The following is a 22,812-nucleotide window of genomic DNA, read 5'->3' as shown; positions in this document are numbered from 1 at the left end:
CTTTTGGGCTTGATTTTAGTCTACCAATACTGTCATGGTGACATTTTATCACAGGCCACGCCCACACCTTCATTGTCCCTACTACACAGTACTGTTGCACTGTATGATAGCTTTGGGATGTCTTACATCTATACATTTATTTTCATTTATGACTCTGTGTCGTAATCCAGGTAGTCCAGTAAAGTGGTTGGGTGTAGTCTAATGTACATTTGTAGAGTTACTCCGTAGCTACATCTTACCAATAATGAAACAGTTTTGTTAACCATACTGTAACTAATTTGAGAACTACATGTAATTAAGTATGACATAAATATGTTGTGTGCTTATGTGTCTCTTTTTTCTGTCTTTAACTTTGGAGGTTTAAGTAGTTTGGATTTCCTCTTCCCCTGAAAACTTCTCCAGTTACCAACTCTGTCATCACGACCAGCCTATATACAACAATATAACAACACAGAGAAACATCTAAATGTACATAAAAGAGATAATATTTGTGGCAAGCTTATAATATAGAATAGTTTGATTACAGAAATTCTCAGATGTGACACTGTATTGACATAACACCATTGGGGACTCTTATAGCAATGGCACATATTATACAGTGTGCATATCACTTTAGCATGGGTGTTCAAAGGCGACGCTCAGTCACATGTTACCTGAGCAATATCATGGGAATGTGGATTGCTCATGGCTTTGATGCCCAACCAGTGTAAAGATATGATACACTTTGACTCTTTATCATAGTACTGTATAGTAGGGACCACAAAGGAGTAGACGTGGCCCACGAAATAATATCACCCGAAAACCAACCTCAATTTTCCCAGACGATGATGAAGCAGTACTGGTTAGGTAAAACTAAGCCCAAAAAAGCTTTCAGATCGACCCGAAATGCTTTCAACAAGTTGCTACGGAATTTTACAATTTTTTATTCAATGGAATTTTTTACTGACTGACTGACTGCCTGATGCCTCCAGACAAGCGTAACTCTATAACGGCTAAGGCTATGGGCTTGATTTTTCACTGTTTGACGTTGCTTCGGCCCGACAGGTGCCTTTTGGCATACAGCAGTATGTACAATGCATTCTTCATGGACTTACCAATGTTCTCTTTTGTGTCCCATTCATCTTTGCTGACAGCGAAAAGTGTCGATTTGACGATAGCACGTGATGGCTTCCCTTCATAACGGAAACCGTCTGCATTTTTCATAGTGGCTAATTTGAAAGTAGAGGTGCTCTCAAACAGTTCTTGATTCGTACTGAACGGGTTGAACATAGCCAACAACGAAGCATAATGGATACTTCACTTTTCAGACCGATAATTAATATAATTAGGATGCGTGGCACGATTTCTTTCTATTGGTATGTGTGGATTGCAGAGGTGCTTTACGAACAGTTCTTGATTCGAAATGTTGTGCAATGGGTCAAGGCCAGAGCCCACAGTCCGGCCAATCACTTTTCAGCTACTTGATTTTAGTGAAAAGATCAAGATACTCTAATAGAGCAGTCACCAAAATATACTCTAATAGAACAGTCATCGTGATACTCTAATAAAGCATTCAGTACTTATAGTCTGAGCCATGACATATGTGTTAACTGTCTTAAAATACCCAGTGAGTCATCTGCATGACACACTGCATTGAGCTAATTGATCATACATGTCATGTATTAACATGCAGTTACAATCTAAAACTAAACTTTCACCTTGAGAAATTTTTGTATACATCATGAAAACAAAATTAGCTACTAGCTATAATAGTCAGATATGAAACTCAATTAATTGGTAATGTAGCACAAAATTACTATTATTGTTAACAAAAAGAAGAGACTTTGCATAGCCTCCAGATACCATTTCAGAGTATCTATTTTCAAAAGTTTCCCTGGGGGAGCATGCCCACTGACCCCTCTAGCTTAGCATGCTATGTGTACTTATAGCACATGCAGTTAAGTAATACACCAACGCAGATAATGTCTGATTTACAGATCATATTAGATCAATAAAAACTGAGCAGTGTGCATGACTATGACCTTTATTGCAGTCCATGGATGGCCGGACCACTCAAAATCTATGGGCTCCAGTCCTGCAATGGGTTGAGCATAGCTGGCAACGAAGCGTAATGGATAGTTCACTTTTCAGACAATAAGGGGCTGGGCATTTCAGATGTGGTATGCATGGGTTCACTAGTCATAATAATAATAAAAAAAGTTAACAAACAAGTACTGTACATGAAAAAATTTGGAATTTTCAACTAGAGTAGGGACCACATAGCACATTGATAACTCAAGCACAGTAGGGATATAACACTTCTTATTGTTTTACTGTGATTTAATATCATGGACTAGTAGTCCAACTTGTTTCAGTACATTTTATCGATGTGCTATGGTCCCTACTCTAGTTGAAAAATTTCAAATTTTTTTGTGTACTTGTATTAAGTGACATGGAGCATTAAATTGTGGGTTTTGGTTTACGGGTTAGGATAGGCTCAGTGTAGTTACTGGTTGACATTCTGAGACAAATAATCAGTTAAATAATCGTTTGGGCAATGCATGTATGTTTATTTCTACCGACCACATATCAGCCATTGAGCAGACCACAGAATGACACAAACAGTACAACTAGATTTATGTAAATAGGTGAGTAACTTACAATCCTACTGTAAGTACTTAATTTAATGTATTAACTTACTTACTGTCCCAATAACAATGTTAGTAGCTTAAAGTAGTACAAAACGGTAAAACTAAAACACTAGATCATACAATTGCAACTTTTCTGGTGTTGTGTGTGGAAGCATAATGACATATCAATAACACTCTACTGCTGTATCAACTGAGTCTCTGGCCTATGTGATATTTCAAGGGACATGGTCGTCATGCTATCATTTTATAAGTGCAGCTAGACCATTAATGAGTGCATCTAGATCATTAAGGAGCATGGTGATCGTGCTCTATTTTCAGTGGCAAACCTACGTATCATGCAGCTACAGGTATCTACTGGGTCTACACTACCTCTTACGATAGTATAAGTGCTTCATATAATTTGCAGTATCTAAATACACTCCTTAAGAAAAGTGTAACTATGGAAAACTAATGCCTTGATATATGGCTCAGTTGCATCAAGATGATGGCCAGCATGAGTGAAAGTAAAAGGAAAGGCAAGGTGCAGAGAGCAGACACTTGTTGTAACCCTAAACATTCCAGATGTGAGCTAGGTGTTGTGGCATAAAATGGTGACTGTACAATTCAGCATTTAGCCTCTAGCCTTGCAAATGTGGTCAGTGAAGTAAGCAGACTAAAACTTGGATTTTGGTAATTTAAAAGTAAAATAAAAATAATAAAAATCAGTGAGTTTACTTGCTTTTGTTGACATTAGAAATACTAAAACTCTTGTTGTATAATAATTTGTATGATGAAGTTTGGTGGCAGTATTTTGGGGGGACCATTTAGTTCTAGGGGGTAGTAATAACTCATAGAAGAATAACAGAAGGATAACACTTTGACTATAATCTGTACTCAAAATTAATCCAGTTTTTACCATTAAAAGTTGCACATCGCCTTTTGGTCAAGTGACCATAAAATGTAAATGACTGTTCTATGACTTTAGCGTGGGCATTCAAAGGCACCGCTTGGGGTGTAATTCGCATATTGCCAGGAAAGGGAATGCGGTTTGCTCATGGCTTTGATGCCCACATTCAAGATACAATAGTTTTGATTCATTATATTGAGCGACACGGAGTATTTGATTATGGGTTTGGGTTTACAGGTTAGGCTAGGTTCAGTGTAGTTACTAAGTTGAGAGTTACTAAACAACGAATAATCAGTAAAATAATTGTTTGGGCAATGCATGGATACATATTTTTATGTACCACGTAGCCATTGAGTAGACACAAAGAGGACAACTAGATTTAAATAGGTGAGTAACTTACGTATAGTACTAACTTATATATTAACTTACTTACTGTCCCAATAGTGAAGTTAGTAGGCTTAATGTAGTACAAAATGCTAACACTAAAAAAACCGGATCCCACAATCACAATTTTTCTAGAGCTGTGTGTAAAGCATACTGACGTATGAACAACGTTCTAACAGCTATTACCCACGTTATTAAAACCACTATCAATCATCAGACACTGATGTATAAAAGAAACAGGATGAGTGCTATGTAGTTCTTTCACCTATCACTTACACCACGAGTGACGACTGTGTCGGGTTTGCTGATATATACATGCTTAGCCCTCGGGCATGCGGCCCTCATGCTTTGGGTGCATATATCAGCAAAATCCCTCGGAGCCATGGTATACATTAAATATGAGATAACTACGTACACACAAACAGTATACTGACATCCCATTCCTGTTTCCATTCCTTCTCCTTCTTGATGGCATCGATCTGTTTCTGCTCCTCATCAAGTTGACGTTTCCTAAAGATAACATAAGAACACATTTAATGACATTTGATAAACTACTCCACAATGGAACCTCATGAATGAAGACCACCTTGTGTTTTGATAACTATAACCCATGGCTGAGTTGGGTGCAGAGCAGATTATAACGGTTGGCCATCAGACATTTATTGACAAATTAGCTTAAAGACAGCCCAATTACCAACTGAACCGGTCAAGAATGGCTGACTACTTTCCACTAAAAAATACTCTGATAGAACAGTCAGCTACTCTAATAGAGCAGTCAAAGTGCTTCTAAAATAGTGTACCTAAAGGGGAAATTGTGTTGTGCTTTTGTCCTTCCTTTACTGGACTATTGTGATGCTGTGTGGTCACCTTCGTCTGTACAGTACTTTAAAAAGTTTGAACGTACTATTCTAAGTTTTGTTCGTTGATTCCAGCTACACAAAGTTCTTAGAATTTTCCTGAAGGGCATGCTGCCACATCCCAAAGCTTGGCATCCCACACCCACTAACATAGCTGCTTTGCACATGCATTGTCATGCATTGTCATACAATGTCAGATCAACTTTTGACTTTGACCTGACATAATGTACGATCAACGAAAGTGCTAGTTATAATCTGCTCTGGTTGGGTGTGTAATATATAATTCAATAGAAACCTTCCAATGACCAAATACAGCACTCTCTCTGTGAAACCCGGCTATTACCCTACATCTCACTACAACAAGTTAGTCATACAAGAAAGGTGGCCTTCACTGTATATAAAGTATACAACTTATCATCTACAGGAGAGCATGGACCAACAAAAGCTATGAAAACAGTATTGTTGTCAATAAGTTTACCTGTCTCTTTCCTCAGCCTTTTCCATTTCCTTCTTTTTAATCTCAATATCAGCAAACAACTTTGTGATCAACTTCTTCAGCTGTTTAGAATACTATAAGGAAAATCACACCATCACATAACTAGTGTATGTCATATCCTACAGTAGTAGTCAATTACAATATATGATGTGACCCTCACCTCCTCAGGCATGTCTTCCTCTATCAAGTCCTTGCCTTTCTTTTTAGCCTCCTTACGTTTCTCTATTATCTGTCACAATATAGAAACATAACTGGTAAAACAGCTTGATAATCAGGACACATGTTTATGGCAATTGTATTAGGGTAAATACATTTAGACCCCTGAGATCAGGACACCTTACTACTAAGGACACTTTGATACAATGATCAGGACACTTGTCAATGGTCACACTTGTACAAGCACGTTATAAGAATTTTCAATTCAAGTATGGACCATCACAGTATTATACAGTATGTAAATAATGTTTAGTAAGGTTCCTCCTAAAGTGACATACACCACTAAAAATGCTGCATATAAAAACCATCATAGAAATATCATGACATCATCAATAAACAATAGAAAATACTTACCAAGAACTGCATTTTGAGCGCTGGACTAGTGTTAAGGGTAGTTAAACAAAAACAGACAGTAAAATATGTTTCCAGTGTACGTGAGTGTGGCTTAAACTGACCTTACTGATAAATTAGAGTGGCTCCACACATGCTTTACAAACAGTATCAAACATTCCTGACATTAAGTGGATGTGGCTAACAAAAGACGCTGGACTTCTGCAAGCCCTGTAAAACAACTGTCAAATGGTACAGTTGTACTGTTTAAGTAGGAATCCAGGTGAAATTTTCGCGCGCCGCCCAAAATTCCACCTTTAAAAATAATCCTAGAAATATCTTACGATACAAAAATTACCTTTACGGAATAGTACTAGTCCATATAATACATTAAATACAACAAAAAACTTACAGGTAGCCGGATACAGAATTTTAAAAAATTGCCAAAAACTTGAATTTTAGACTGACTGCCTGACCACAGTCACAAGCCTAGAGGCCAAATGAAGCAGTGCACGGCCACCATTTTATGCCACAATAACAAACTCACCAGTGGGATGTGTCTTTTGGGGTTCAGACGAGTGTGTACCCTCTGCGCCTTGTCTTTTCTTTTATCTTCCATCAGGCTGCTTGTCTTCCTCATCCAACGAAACCATATCGAGGCATTAATTTTCCGTAACAACACTTTCTTTAAGCAGCATAATAGATGCCACAAGATTATTTAAGGTGCTTAGACGACGCTTGTGTACGGAAGCATAGATTATATATTCCTTACTTATATAATCTAGATTATATATTCCTTACTTATATAATCTATGACATAGGCTACTGTACGGAGGTACTGGTACTAGATAGCTTTCACAATACGTCACAAGATCACACCCATTCTTCATCCTACGCGTTATCGATCTATCGGTTGAAATCACGATGACACACTAGCTGTATTTCAGTGACCACACACCTTCAATTTGGAAGGCTGACTCAAGATACTCTATAATTGATCGAAACCACACACCCTTTTGGGCAAGCGCACATCTTTGCAGGCTGACTCCAGATACTCTAATACAGCAGTCATCCTAATAGAACAGTCACACGTTTTATAGCTAGCTGTATGCCTTAGCTAACAAAAACCTAAACAAACTAGTATATGAAAAATTATAAATTTAAAAATGAAGTAGGAATCCAAGCGATAAAAAGTAGTGAAACAAGAGATGAACAATGGTAGCTATTACAACATAGCTCGGTGGGAAATCCCTACTAGTTTGGCATTGAACATACCATGCCAAAGTAGAGATTTCCCACCGAGCTATGCTGTAATAGCTACCATCGGTCTGCTTGGATTCCTACTTCATTTTTAAATTTATAATTTTTCATATATTAATTAGTGGGTGCGACTCCATGTAAGCCTGTCCTGCAGACAGCAATGGACGTGGATTCGTGCATACCTACTAGTACAGACTTCAATACTACTGAAAAATGAGCATGGCTGAATGGTGTGGCTCCGCATATGCCTACAGACACTAATCCCGATAAGTAGGCATGGCTCATGAAAGAAGCTGGGCTGTAGCAGGATGACATATTAGCAAACTAATTAATTCATTTCACATGTAATCCAATTCAGGTCAGACTCAAATAATCAAGTCAGAACCAGGATTACCCAGACAAAACGTGACTCGGTTGACCTGGATGACCCGACCCTGTAGGTTCAAGCCTAAAAATGCCATCAGAGTGGCCTACAACTTCAAAGGATAGAATGGCACCAGACATTATCATTTCACACCTGAATGTGCACCATGACTATCAATTATTGAAAGCTAAGTAGTCATTCCACTTCATTTTCAGTTACTGTATCTTCCATCCATTACACAGTGTTACAATCAAAGGACAGTATACGTAATAAGAGCCTCTGAAATCAATCTGGTTACTACAGAAATTACATAGACAATTTCTGCAATAGTCAGCACATTATGTGCTACCCACAAATCAACGGTAGTGGAGAAAGAAATAGGACACAAAGGAGGACAAAGGTAAGTTCAGGATGCACCCATTGTAACTGCTGCAGTTGGGCACATCTTGGGTCTATAAGTGATGACAAACAGTGAATGAGTTATGCTTAGCCGAAGACATCATTTAGCAGTTGACCAGTGAATTTGTCTCAATGTCTAATATACAATGTTATATTTTACAGTTTACACAAAAATACACACCTTTGTTTCCAGCTGGGAGCGAGCCTCTTCCACTATGGCCTCACAGTATTTTACTTGTTCTTCATCTTCAAACAATTTGTAGGCCTTGTTGACAGCTGTAATGTACATATAACACTTTAACCACTAGGAACGATATACCATTGGGACTACTAATTTTGTGTAATTGCCTGTTGTGCTTTAGAGCAGTACTATAAACTCTTCCCTTTTATGGTAAAGTTGCTTTATTAGAATAAAATATCTGTGACCGTTCTATTAGGATATTTACTTCCAAATGCAATGGCTAATAAATACAACACAGACTCTAGCTGCAATATCAAACAGTACGGTAGTAGGGTTCACCCGTAAAGTGACAGGCACTGCTAAAAGTACCATGTCTAAAAACCATCATAGAAACACCATACACAACAAAAATTACCTTTATGGAGTAACCTTAGCATATATCCAGCATTAAAATCTCACAGACAGCAGGATATTAACCCTTAAGCCTGCATAATCCAGAAAACTGGATTTAAACTTAAGACGCATGCCTTGCACAAAGCACTGTAACTTCCGAAGCGTCCATCCCATGGTTATGCAATTTACGTCATTCTACTTATGATGTAACAAGGATTAAAATGATACCTAGGGTTTGCCCTAATGCTAAATGGTGAGGCTAAAACTCGCCGTGAAAATAACTTTTCAGTAAGGAAACAGGCAAACCCTTTACATACCTTTACAAAATGATAGATAACTCGATGGTAGTTGCTCCTATCACTCTGCAACAACTTTTCATTCGATTCCTCGTGAAATTTTCTATCAGGCCATATATGACTCGTGAGTAAACCCACAATCGAAATTAAAAGACATGGCAAGAATTTTGAAACACAAACACACGACTCATCGCTGTTTATCGCTTCATAACAAGTAAGCCACTGTAGTTACAGTGTTCATTTAACCTTCTCCAAGTAGTCCAGTTAACACACTTTTAATCTATGTTTATTTGTAGGTTGTAAGAATTAAGTTACCCCACCTAATGTCGCCATGCGTGCCCATATTGTGTAAACACGCATTTCCTAAAAGTTCTCTCCTAAAAGTTCTCTTAATATATATTGAATTTTTTTAAAATCATCAAAACTTGTATTTTTGTCTGCCTGCCTCACTGCATGTCTGATCACAGTTGCAATGCTAGAGGCCAAACGGAGCAGCACACAGCCACCATTCCATGTCACAATAACAAACTCACTGGTGGCATGTGGTTCTGACAAGTCTGCATTTCTTTAGTTATATGTCATCTTCTTCATGCAAGGAACCATACTGACATGTTAATTTTCTACATCAACACTTTCCTTAGAGGAGCACATTTAGATGTTACAAGTAATAGTTGTAACATGGGCATGAGGGCATACATATCAGGCAAAGCCCAAATGCCCATGTTACAGCTAATATGTAACACTTATTAGGCTAATAGCCTGTTCAATCACCCAAGCCAATATGAGAGCAGCCACTGGATGTATCAAGACACACGGTAGTGTGTCGTGCGGCCCAAGTAGCCGGCGCGCCACACCGTGAGTATATTTACAGGAAGAAAGTAAACGCGATTTTCACACCTTTGTAGCTCCGTGATTCCTTATCCTATTAAAACCAAAGTTGCTACAGAAATGCCGGCGAGGTAGGGGAGTCCACATACCAAATGTGAAGACAATCGCTCCAGCCATTTCCGAGATACGAGCGGCCAAAGTTTGGGTTTTTTTTCTTCGTTTTTTTCTTCTTCTTTTCGCACACTTTGCAAAATCCGCAATAAAACACGAATGCGTGCTTGGATCGGGCTGAAATTTGGCACACTTAAAGGGTTCATTAAGGCGAATTTCAGTACCAAGTTTGGTAGGAGTTATGACCGATTATTTGCGTAAAATAAGGTCGAAGGTCTGTCACGCCCACAGGGTAAACCGCTTGAAGGAATGAACTGAAAATTGCTACGTAGATGGAGTAACTATCGTAGGAGCGCCTTTTTGTGGTTTGAAAGGAATCCAGTTAAAGGCCATCGAGATATGACACAAAACCCAACCTATGTCACAATTACGCGATCGACTTTTATGAATAAAAAAACTATTAGTTTTCACGCCTACCAGGCAAACCGCTTAGAACAGTGAGCTGAAAATCGGTGTGTAGCTGGAATAATTATCATAGAAAGTCCTTGCAGTAGTACAGAAGAATCGGATTACAAATCACTGAGTTATGATTCCAAAGCCAACTACGTGTAGCATATACGAGATCGAGATACTCTAATAGAACAGTCACCCTAATAAAGCATTCAGCTACGTTTATAACTTACTCCATCAAAGAATTATATTACATTGCAAGTTATTCTGTAGGGAGTTCAGCTACAAACAGTTAATCTTATAGACAATTCAGCTACAAGCAAGTCATCCTGTAGAGAGTTCAGCTACAAATATGTTGCTGTAGAGATTCAGAACATTATAAGTCACACTGAAGAGAATTCAACTATAAACAAGTCACCTTGTAGAGAGTTCAGCTACAACAAGTCACTCTGTAGAGAATTCAGCTACAAACAAGTCACTGCGTAAAGGGTTCAGCTACAAAAAAAGCTACCTAGTAGAGAGTTCATCTAGATCAGCTACAAACAAGTTACTTTATGCAATGTTCAGCTACAAGTAAGTCACTCTGTAGAGAGTTCAGCTACAAACAAGTCACTCTGTAGTACAAACAAGTCACGGTGGAGAGAGAGTTCAGCAACCAATCAAAAAACCACCATGTAAAAGAGTTCAGCTATACAAACAAGGTATAACTCTATAGAGAGATCAGGTAGAAACTTAACAGATCACACTGTAGAGAGTTCAGCTAGAAACAAGTCATCCAGACTGAGTAGAGAGATCAACTAGAAAACATTACCTTGTAGAGAGTTCAAATCACCCTGCAGATAGTTCAGCTACAAACAAATCACCCTATAGAGAGATCAGCTAGAAGAAGTCACCTTGTAAAGAGTTTAGCTACAAAGAAACTACCATGTAGAGAATTCAGATATGAACAGATCATCCTGTCGAGAGTTCAGCTAGAAACAAGTCATCCTGTAGAGAGATCAACTAGAAGAAGTCACCTTGTAGAGAGTTCAGCTACAAAGAAACAACCATGTAGAAAGTTCAACTGCAAACAAATCAAACTGTACAGAGTTCAGCTACAAACAAATCACCCTGTAGAGAGATCAGCTAGAAACAAGTCACCCGTAGAGAAATCAACTAGAAGAAGTTATCTTGTAGAGAGTTCAGCTACAAACAAACCATCATGTAGAAAGTTCAGCTGCAAACGAATCACCCTGCAGAGAGTTCAGCTACGAGAAGATCACCCTATAGAGAGTTCAGCTAGAAGAAGTCACCTTGTAGAGAATTCAGCTGCAAAGAAACCACCATGTAGATAGTTCAGCTGTAAACAAATCATCCTGTAGAGAGTTCAGCTACGAACAGATCACCCGGTAGAGTTCAGCTAGAAACAAGTCACCCTGCAGAGAGACCAGCTAGAACAAGTCACTTTGTATGCAGAAAGTTCAGCTACAAAAAAAAATCGCCCTGTAGAGAGGTCAGCTACAAACAAATCTCCCTGTATAGAGATCAGCTAGAAGAAGTTACCTTGTAGAGAGTTCAGCTACAAAGAAACCATCATGTAGAGACTTCAGCTGCAAACAAATCACCTGTAGAGAGTTCAGCTACAAACAAATCACCCTCTAGAAAGATCAGCTAAAAGAAGTCACCCTGTAGAGAGTTCAGTTACAAAGAAACCACCATGTAGAGAGTTCAGCTACAAACTAGTGACCTTGTAGAGACATCAGTTACCTTGTAGAGAGTTCAGCTACAAGAAACCATCATGTAGAGAGTTCAGCTGCAAACAAATCACCTGTAGAGAGTTCAGCTACAAACAAATCTCCCTGTAGAAAGGTCAGCTAGAAGAAGTCACCTTGTAGAGAGTTCAGCTACAAAGAACCATCATGTAGAGAGTTCAGCTGCAAACAAATCACCTGAAGAGAGTTAAGCTACAAACAAATCTCCCTGTAGAGAGATCAGCTAGAAGAAGTTTCGTTCAGCTACAAACAAATCACCCTGTAGAAAGATCAGCTAGAAGATGTTACCTTGTGGAGAGTTCAGCTACAAAGAAACCATCATGTAGAGAGTTCAGCTTCAAACAAATCACCTGTAGAGAGTTCAGCTACAAACAAATCTCTCTGTAGAGAGATCAGCTAGAAGAAATTACCTTGTAGAGAGTTCAGCTACAAAGAAACCATCATGTAAAGAGTTCAGCTGCAAACAAATCACCTGTAGAGAGTTCAGCTACAAACAAATCTCCCTGTAGAAAGGTCAGCTAGAAGAAGTCACCTTGTAGAGAGTTCAGCTACAAAGAACCATCATGTAGAGAGTTCAGCTGCAAACAAATCACCTGTATAGAGTTCAGCTACAAACAAATCTCCCTGTAGAGAGATCAGCTAGAAGAAGTTTCCTTGTAGAGAGTTCAGCTACAAACAAATCGCCCTGTAGAAAGATCAGCTAGAAGAAGTTACCTTGTGGAGAGTTCAGCTACAAAGAAACCATCATGTAGAGAGTTCAACTGCAAACAAATCACCTGTAGAGAGTTCAGCTACAAACAAATCTCTCTGTAGAGACATCAGCTAGAAGAAGTTACCTTGTAGAGAGTTCAGCTACAAAGAAACCATCATGTAAAGAGTTCAGCTGCAAACAAATCACCTGTATAGAGTTCAGCTACAAACAAATCTCCCTGTAGAGAGATCAGCTAGAAGAAGTTACCTTGTGGAGAGTTCAGCTACAAAGAAACCATCATGTAGAGAGTTAAGGTGCAAACAAATCACCTGCAGATAGTTCAGCTACAAACAAATCTCTCTGTAGAGAGATCAGCTAGAAGAAGTTACCTTGTAGAGAGTTCAGCTACAAAGAAACCATCATGTAGAGAGTTCAGCTGCAAACAAATCACCTGTAGAGAGTTCAGCTACAAACAAATCTCCCTGTAGAAAGGTCAGCTAGAAGAAGTCACCTTGTAGAGAGTTCAGCTACAAAGAACCATCATGTAGAGAGTTCAGCTACAAACAAATCACCTGTATAGAGTTCAGCTACAAACAAATCTCCCTGTAGAGAGATCAGCTAGAAGAAGTTTCCTTGTAGAGAGTTCAGCTACAAACAAATCACCCTCTAGAAAGATCAGCTAGAAGAAGTTACCTTGTGGAGAGTTCAGCTACAAAGAAACCATCATGTAGAGAGTTCAGCTGCAAACAAATCACCTGTAGAGAGTTCAGCTACAAACAAATCTCCCTGTAGAGAGATCAGCTAAAAGAAGTTACCTTGTGGAGAGATCAGCTACAAAGAAACCATCATGTAGAGAGTTAAGGTGCAAACAAATTACCTGTAGAGAGTTCAGCTACAAACAAATCTCTCTGTAGAGAGATCAGCTAGAAGAAGTTACCTTGTAGAGAGTTCAGCTACAAAGAAACCATCATGTAAAGAGTTCAGCTGCAAACAAATCACCTGTATAGAGTTCAGCTACAAACAAATCTCCCTGTAGAAAGGTCAGCTAGAAGAAGTCACCTTGTAGAGAGTTCAGCTGCAAAGATCCATCATGTATAGAGTTCAGCTACAAACAAATCTCCCTGTAGAGAGATCAGCTAGAAGAAGTTTCCTTGTAGAGAGTTCAGCTACAACAAATCACCCTCTAGAAAGATCAGCTAGAAGAAGTTACCTTGTGGAGAGTTCAGCAACAAAGAAACCATCATGTAGAGAGTTCAGCTGCAAACAAATCACCTGTAGAGAGTTCAGCTACAAACAAATCTCCCTGTAGAGAGATCAGCTAGAAGAAATTACCTTGTAGAGAGTTCAGTTACAAAGAAACCACCATGTAGAGAGTTCAGCTGCAAACAAATCACCCTGTAGAAAATTCAGCCACAAACAAATTGCCCTGTAGAAAGATCAGTTAGAAGAAGTTACCTTGTAGAGAGTTCAGCTACAAAAAAACCATTCTGTAAAGAGCTCAGCTGCAAACAAATCACTTGCACAGAATTCAGCTACAAACAAACCACCCTGTAGAGAGATCAGCTAGAAGAAGTTACTTGTATATTGTTCAGCTACAAACAATTCACCCTATAGAGAGAGCAGCAAGAAGAAGTCACTTTGTAGAGTGTTCAGTTACAAAGAAACCACCATAGAGAGTTCTGTAATAAATATATGTATTATATATATAATTTGTACATTTACTGATAAGATCAGAAATATTTAAAGTACATCTGCTTCATCTTTTCTTCTTCCTGTGGAAAAGAAAAAAAGACAGGTTAAAAAAGTCCCAAAGCCGGACTATGGCCGGATAGGCCGGCTTTGGGGTATACAAATACAAAAAGAAGTGAAATCTAATCCAAAACAGCCAGCCGTAAAAAAAGTGTGCGGCCCTCAAAAAGGCTATGGTGAAAAAAGATGTGAAATCCAAGGCGGCAGCCAAGAAATGGCTGTGATGGTAGGTTAATGGTAAAAATTTTAATAACGGCAATTTAGATGAATTTTTTGCCAAGACCAAGCGGCACAAAAATTCACCTGAATTGTTGTTATTAAAATTTTTACCATTAACCTACCATCACAGCCATTTCTTGGCCGCCACCTTGGATTTCACATCTTTTTTCACCATAGCCTTTTTGAGGGCCGCACACTTTTTTTACAGCTGGCTGTTTTGGATTAGATTATATATGCATACCTAAAATTTTTGATTATGGGTCAGCAGCTAGTACGTTCTGGTTATGATAAACGCTTATGATAAACGGACATACCCTATAGCTAGAGATATCATGGAGAATTTCCGTTGCGCGAGTTTAATGTTTTAATCAGTGCTATTGAATCGTTAATGGGAAAACTACGCAGTTCACTAAAGGCCTAGACAGGTAAGCTTGCTTGTAGAGTGGTTACTCCGTGCAGAGTGTTAGCGTGCGTGTCCGATGGGGGCGTGTCCGTATTCGAAAACGTGCAGAAACAATCGAATGTTTTCACCTTAACCCAACGTTTTTCAACTTGTAGGATGGCGAGGATAACAAAACACTCTCCATCTGAGTGGTTTTCATAGTGAAATACGTGAGTGTTGATCGATCCCCACAATCGATTTCAGCATCAACGTCTATATAATCACTGCCCAGTTGTAGACCGGCTACATTTCGTATGTAGCCCGGCTAACTGGGCTACATATGAAATGTAGCCAAGGCGACTTTTTTGGTCTGAGGTGTGAAAGTGTTACATAACTATTTGAACACTGCAGGTGGAGTAGATACATGTAACCGCACTTATAAAATGACTGCTGATCCGACCACACCCCTAAACGATCAGAACATGTGCCTCACATTTAAATAACCATAAGTGTACTCTGTGAACACGCCTCTAGCTGTAATTTACTAGACATGGCAAACCACACCCCTTACTCTAATACGTAGCTCATTTGAGACAAGCAGAGAGATTGAGATATTCTAATAAAGCAGTCACAGCCACACATGTATAACATAGCTATGCTATAAAAAGTTAACAAACTAGTACAATAAAATTATTATTTCGTAGTAATAGCCATCATCATGCATATTTCTTGTTTCGTACTTTTTGTCACTGGAACCCTAGTTCATTTTAAATTAATAAATTTTACAGATGCTAAAGAATGTAACACATGCACACTATAGCACTCATACTGAACACACAAACAAACAAACACACACAACACACATGCACACACACTACACACACGCACAGCCACACACACTATACTACACACAGACTACACTACACACACACACGCACTACACTACACTACACTACGCACAGCCACACACACTATACTACACACAGACTACACTACACGTACTACACGCACGCATGCACGCACGCACGCACGCACGCACACACTACACTACACACACACACTACACTACACACACACACTACACTACACACACACCCACTACACAAACGCACTACACTACACTGCTATATACACACACACGCACGCACGCACGCACGCACACACACACACTACATACCATCAAATGCTTTCTGTGCTCTATCCACATCACCAGGGTTCTTATCAGGATGAACTAACATTGACAACTACATAGATACAATAACATATCAGAGGTCATGACATATACTATACATGACTGTTAACAAACATACACTATGTATGACCCTTAGCCTTATAGAGGTCACATGACCTCCTCTACAAATAGTTGAGGACAGATCAGTACAAGGTACACAGCAGGATGGCTTGTATGGGTACCATCATGTCTACTAGTAAACTAACTGTCTACAATAACTGTTGACCAGCTAATAACAACACAGACTAGTGGTCACCACATGTTATGATAAGATGGGAACATACCATCAGTGATAATGTGTAGGTGTTGTGTAGTGTTTATATAGTGGAAACACGTGTTGTGTGGTATGGAGGGAAAACTTTGGCAGGTAAATGTAAGCAACAAAAATTTGCCAAATTTCCCTCTTCCCATTGTTAGCTCAAGACCCAAGAGGACTTTAGGGTAACATTAACTGTGTTGTAACAAATGTATTCAGCACGTAAGTTATTAGATCGATGATTGTGATATATGGTTAGAGGGCTAATAAAACCACCTCATTATAGCAACCATTATCAAGTAGGTCCCAAACATAGCCAAGGTGTACTTCATGACCTCATTAATAAGACCGCCTCATTATAGTGATCTATAGATTGATATGGTCACTATAATGAGGTGGTCCTATTAATGAGGTCATGAAGTTCACCATACCTACTTGATATGGTCCCAAACATAGTTTCATGAACACATTATTGAATAGGGCTGACACGATCTTTATAGCTTTTTAAACCAGGTACAGCTGGCCTTCGGTGCGTGGCTGGTTTACTGAAATTGTTTTCATAAAAACGTGTGACCGTGTTAAGTTTTACGCCTCATTAACAAATTAATAATTTATTCTGGGAACGATTACATTAACAAATTAATAATTTATTCTGGGAACGATTAAACTGACCAAAAGAATTACTGTATTAAGGGTGAGCCTCAAGAGAAATTATCCACTATTAAAATTACCTAAACATTAAAGAGATTTCATGTGGGAAGATGTGATAGAGAAGATATGAAGTATCATGAATATATAACAGTGTTGTTTACTAGTTAGTGAGGCTACTGAAGGGGAATAACATGGGTGGAAGCCAACCAAATGAACTATCATGTACACCTGTTCTCTCAAGGTTCACCTCAAGTAAACAATGTTCCAATATGTAATTCATGATAATATGATACTGTTAATAGGACCACATTGGGACCAATTTATTACACACACACACACACACACACACACACACACACACACACACACACACACACACACACACACACACACACACACACACACACACACACACACACACACACACACACACACACACACACACACACACACACACACACACACACACACACACACACACACACACACACACACACACACACACACACACACACACACACACACACACACACACACACACACACACACACACACACACACACACACACACACACACACACACACACACACACACACACACACACACACACACACACACACACACACACACACACACACACACACACACACACACACACACACACACACACACACACACACACACACACACACACACACACACACACACACACACACACACACACACACACACACACACACACACACACACACACACACACACACACACACACACACACACACACACACACACACACACACACACACACACACACACACACACACACACACACACACACACACACACACACACACACACACACACACACACACACACACACACACACACACACACACACACACACACACACACACACACACACACACACACACACACACACACACACACACACACACACACACACACACACACACACACACACACACACACACACACACACACACACACACACACACACACACTACTATACTGTCACACACATGCACGCATGCACGCATGCACACACACACACACACATACTATACTGTCAATACACATTGTCACTTACTCTTCCGTAAAACTTCTTTATTTCACCTGCAGTTGCTCCAGGATCAATCTGTAACACCTGTCATCAACACATTACAATGGTAACATCTCTTTTACTATCACATGAGAACTTAGTAAAACTACGATATACTGAGATCACATGAGAACTACATATATGCGTGAACACTACACATGCACACATGCTGGATGTTCACAACTCTATAGCCTATAGCAACAGTATACAGCTATAAAACACTCTTACAAAATAGTAGTACTTTTGTCATTTGCTTACCAGGGCACAAAGACAAAAAATTTAGAATTAAGAGACATCAATTGATTAAGATGTCTGCAAGCAAGAAAGCTCATCATTCATTGGATATACTGCAGTTTTCCAAGTCCTAGCTCGCATTGCAAAGCATCACGCACTATACAAGCATGTGCGTGCGCAGTTGTCCAACAGCAGATTTTCAGTGACAACTACTGACTCACAGCACTTTAAACATCCTTACGCATACAACTTGACAACCACAGAACATTACAGGTGTAGTTACGTAAATTTAAACGTTACTGACACAATATTAGCTCATGATGCTTTGCATTGCAAGAACTTGGAAAACCACAGTAACACTGGTGAAATTGTGCACAAATCTTTTCATGATTTCCTATTTTCAAGTTGATTTCTACTGACCTTAGTGACGTACATAAATATTGTGATTACAGAAATTCCATCTAAACATACAAATTGACACCAAGACAGAGACGGCAAGGTGACATTGTGTAATGGAAACAAATAAACTCAATCAACTGTGCAACCAAATTGTAACAGTAACATGTCATATTTGTAATTACTATCAAATTATAGACTATTTTCTCATCATATTCAAATTACAAACCTGTAGATTGTACTGTACATTAAGTGTGGTAAAACAAGACAGGTTGCCTGTACCTGCAGATATACTGTACTAGTGGACCTAAACGTCAGTCTGTACCATGAGAAATAAAATGTCCACTAGTATGTCTGCAGGTATAGGGTTATAAGCAACCTTTTTGTTTCACCACCTTTCACCTACGTATTACCTGGTTTCACTACCTTTTTTCTTTAATCAGTCACAATACAAAACTGAAAAACAATGGGGTTGGCCGGGGTTTGTCAGAACACGCTTCACGTAAGCGTCAAAACAATGTACTTTGTTTTGTAAAAAAGTGTTTGAAATTCTTTGCAATTCACCAAACTTGTCTTGTATGTATTCTATAAACAGAAAAATGATGCTTCACTGTATTATATTAAAATCAACATATTACCCTCCTCAATTAAATGAACATAATTTGTTTTAAGCATCCTCTGGCTGCTAATAAAGAAAGTGTTATAGGCACCCGCGTTTACAACTAAGGATACATCATACTCAAACATTAGTCACTACCTCATAAGGGTTGAGATTGAAATAGGTACAGCCTGGTCTGAGTAGTCGATCTATCTGTTGTGGTCCTGTTAGTACAGAGTCCTTCTTCTCTATTGCTTTAACCTGAAGGAGAACATACAACAATACTAATACATGTGCACTAACACACATCATCATATTAAGTACATATATGGTTTATAATTAGCGGGAATTGTATTTTAGTGAAATAGTATTGGTGGACTGTAAATTTGATGAATAAGTTACGGACATTAACTATGGAGCATTGGGGAATCTGGTGGAACTTCAGCTAATGCACCAAATTTTCACCAATCACAAGTCACATACACATGTATGAATAGTATGCTACATACACGGTGCACACACTACAATAGAGTTTTGGTAAGATCAAGGTACATACGTACAATAATATAGATGACCAACTTATACAGCCAACTGACATGGTAGAAAAGGCATTTAGTTGATGATCTGCATGATACTACAAACGTACGGACATACATAGTAAAGGAAAACTTGACGTAAAGTACATACAAGGTTTCTAGAGTGAAACACAACAAACAACCTTCACATGAAGGATTATACGCTAACTTATGGTGCTGATGGTCTCTACCACAATGAGAAGTATTTTAGCATATCCTCTCTGTTCAAGTGAAGTGCATAATACTGTAAGTCTAATAACATCACTGTTGGACCTTTCCAAACCCCATAACCCCCTTTGATACAATAGCACTGTTCAATGTTAACAATATAACTGTTCATGATGTCATTTGGGCTGTTAGTTTAGTACACTCATCTATAATATCTCTGGTCACCACAAATTTCTCTTTGCAAATAAGGGTAATACCAGTAATTCACAAACTCCCTGTGTGTTCAAGAATGCTTGCTTGTTTGTTAAAAGTGAAAATCATCTACAAGGTGTAGTTTTGTTGATGATTATCACCAATGTGAATGTACTAATGCTTAATAGGTATATATAGCACTGTATACTCTGTATATCACACACACGCACTCTACTCACAAACTACACACGTGCATACACTGTGCACACTAGTCTGATGTAGCCCCATGCAACCCAATAAAAAGGGCTATCTACATGCACACACCCATACACACACACACACTGTATTCTACAAAAAGCTAAGCAAAAAAAAACAAAGACTCTGACAGCTTTGCAAAACACAGATATTGCCATCCAGCAAAAGGATATCTGTGTACCACTTATGCACTGGGGTCATGTGCAGGAAAATCTTTTGGGGCAAGACCCACCATCTTGATCCGCTGAATTTCACCGTGGCCTGTGACTAAGAGCCTTTTTCAATGTTTGACCTGCAACTTAGTAGTACTCTTTGATTGTGGGTTGGAATATTTTACACTTGACCGTTAACTTGAAACGAATTTGGTGGCCTTGACCTATGACTCCGCAGTCGCAGATCCCCTTTGCACCACACACACACACACACACGTACACACACACACGCACACACACACACACACACACACACACACACACACACACACACACACACACACACAAAGCCTCAAAGCAAAGCCTCCGGCAGCCGTGTGAAACATAACTATTGCTGCCCAGTGAACCAGCACTGGGATACCTGTGCACACTCAGGCACTTGAGCCTTGTGTAGGTAAATCCTCCTGGGGAAGGGCTAGTAACCCGCAGGAGGACTGTCCAGGTCTCATGGAGGGTGGTCATGGAACCTAAATTTCCACAACAACCCCAACACCACTAAGCGAGACAAGGACAGTTGGGCATTTGCTTCCCCAGTTTACACCAGGTACCCATTGATGTTACAGCTGGGTGGGCTGCTTCCCCAGTTGACACCAGGCCACCAGGTCCCCATTTAAACAGCTGGGTAGACTGGAGCAAGGTGAGTAAAGTTTCTTGCTCAAGGAAACAACAACACCAAAGTGGCTCAACTGGGACCTTTCGATTACCAGGCCGATGCCCTAACCACTTGGCTATGTTGCCTCACACACACACACGCTCGCACGCACACACATACGCACGCACGCGCACACATACGCACTCACGCACACTACTATACACTTCACACTTTATACCAGACTAGTAACACTGACTGCTAACATGTACAGTGTTCCCCTACACTAGATACATGGACTGTATGATTTATTAATAAGTCACTCTCTAGAGTTGCTATGGATACAAATACATGAAATTGACGAGAAAACATCCTGACTGCCTGGCAGACTCCTGCAAACATTTAAGCACTAATTGGATGGCTGCAGGTTCAAGGCTGCCCAAGTCCGGTCATAGATTTTTTTCTCCTTTCTCCACCTTTTCAAACATACTTTCTATAACAACTTTAAACAGGCTGTAGGACCAGGTGCCCTATAGACATTCAGCACTTGTGCTGTAAAGCACTAATAAATAAATAAATAAAGTACAGTATATTAGTACCACTTTTTCAAGGTGTATTTTTTAACCCTATGACAGTCAATATCTGATATATTGGACACAAACAAATGGACTAGCATACACACATTAACTTTATATGTACTAACATCAGATAAGACAATGACTTACCATAACTTTTGTGATTAAATGGTATCAAGAATCACATTGTCTGAACAATATTTCCACTGTCAGGCTACCCAAAGGAAGAAGCCTTCCCATAATCATCCATCATTATACGTATCCAGTAGTTTGATCAGCCATATCTCCATTGTGCTGTGTCCCACAAGATGTTGAATTAAGTGCCATTAAACACAGCACATGTTTGTGATTTGATTGGTACACAGGACTATGAAAAGAAATATAAAAAATAACAACAATCTTTAGTGAAGATGACATTTAAGAAATTTTCACATGTAATCATAAAACTACAAAAATCCAGTCCCAGCCATACAGTAATGTCACACACAAACGTATTAACTATAGTTGTACATAAGGCGTGACACTCAGGCTTTGAGGAGCACAAGAGAAACAACCTTCAGTGACGTATGGGCTGGTGTGGCAATGGTATGTATATAAAGGGGACAGGTGAAGTAAGTTACCCTTATTAGGTATCTTATCCAACTTATGTTTCTCTAATAACTGTCACAAAAGGAACACACATTAGCTGGTGAAACATTATTAGGAGCAGAGAATTGGCTGAAATAAAAAGGTAAACATTATTATATGGAATCTCTCAAAAGTGGACACCCTAAAATGTGGACACATTGATAAACAGGACACTTGTCCATGGTCTCATTTATTGTACACAACTTAAATCAGGACACCTCCCTAACAAGAATACCTCAACAATAACAACACTTGTGTA

At 39.2% G+C, this 22,812-nt stretch overlaps 1 protein-coding gene across 1 annotated transcript; it reads right to left on the bottom strand.

Moving 5' to 3' along the window:
* Positions 1–253: 253 nt before the first annotated feature.
* On the bottom strand, positions 254–22,094 carry LOC136258920 (dnaJ homolog subfamily C member 8-like). Its single transcript, XM_066052309.1, has 8 exons — positions 22,077–22,094; positions 19,520–19,621; positions 16,051–16,117; positions 8,004–8,098; positions 5,414–5,482; positions 5,236–5,327; positions 4,335–4,410; positions 254–428 (listed from the first exon to the last, which is right to left on the bottom strand). Exons 1-8 carry the CDS (start codon positions 22,077–22,079, stop codon positions 324–326), a joined length of 609 nt encoding a protein of 202 aa, XP_065908381.1. The 5' UTR covers positions 22,080–22,094; the 3' UTR covers positions 254–323.
* Between the last annotated feature and the right edge of the window lie 718 nt (positions 22,095–22,812).

Source organism: Dysidea avara, chromosome 6 (genome assembly GCF_963678975.1).
Source record: "Dysidea avara chromosome 6, odDysAvar1.4, whole genome shotgun sequence".
Classification (NCBI taxonomy): domain Eukaryota; kingdom Metazoa; phylum Porifera; class Demospongiae; order Dictyoceratida; family Dysideidae; genus Dysidea; species Dysidea avara.
The sequence above is the reverse complement of the archived record's forward strand: the minus strand, read 5'-3'. Positions and strand labels throughout refer to the sequence as shown.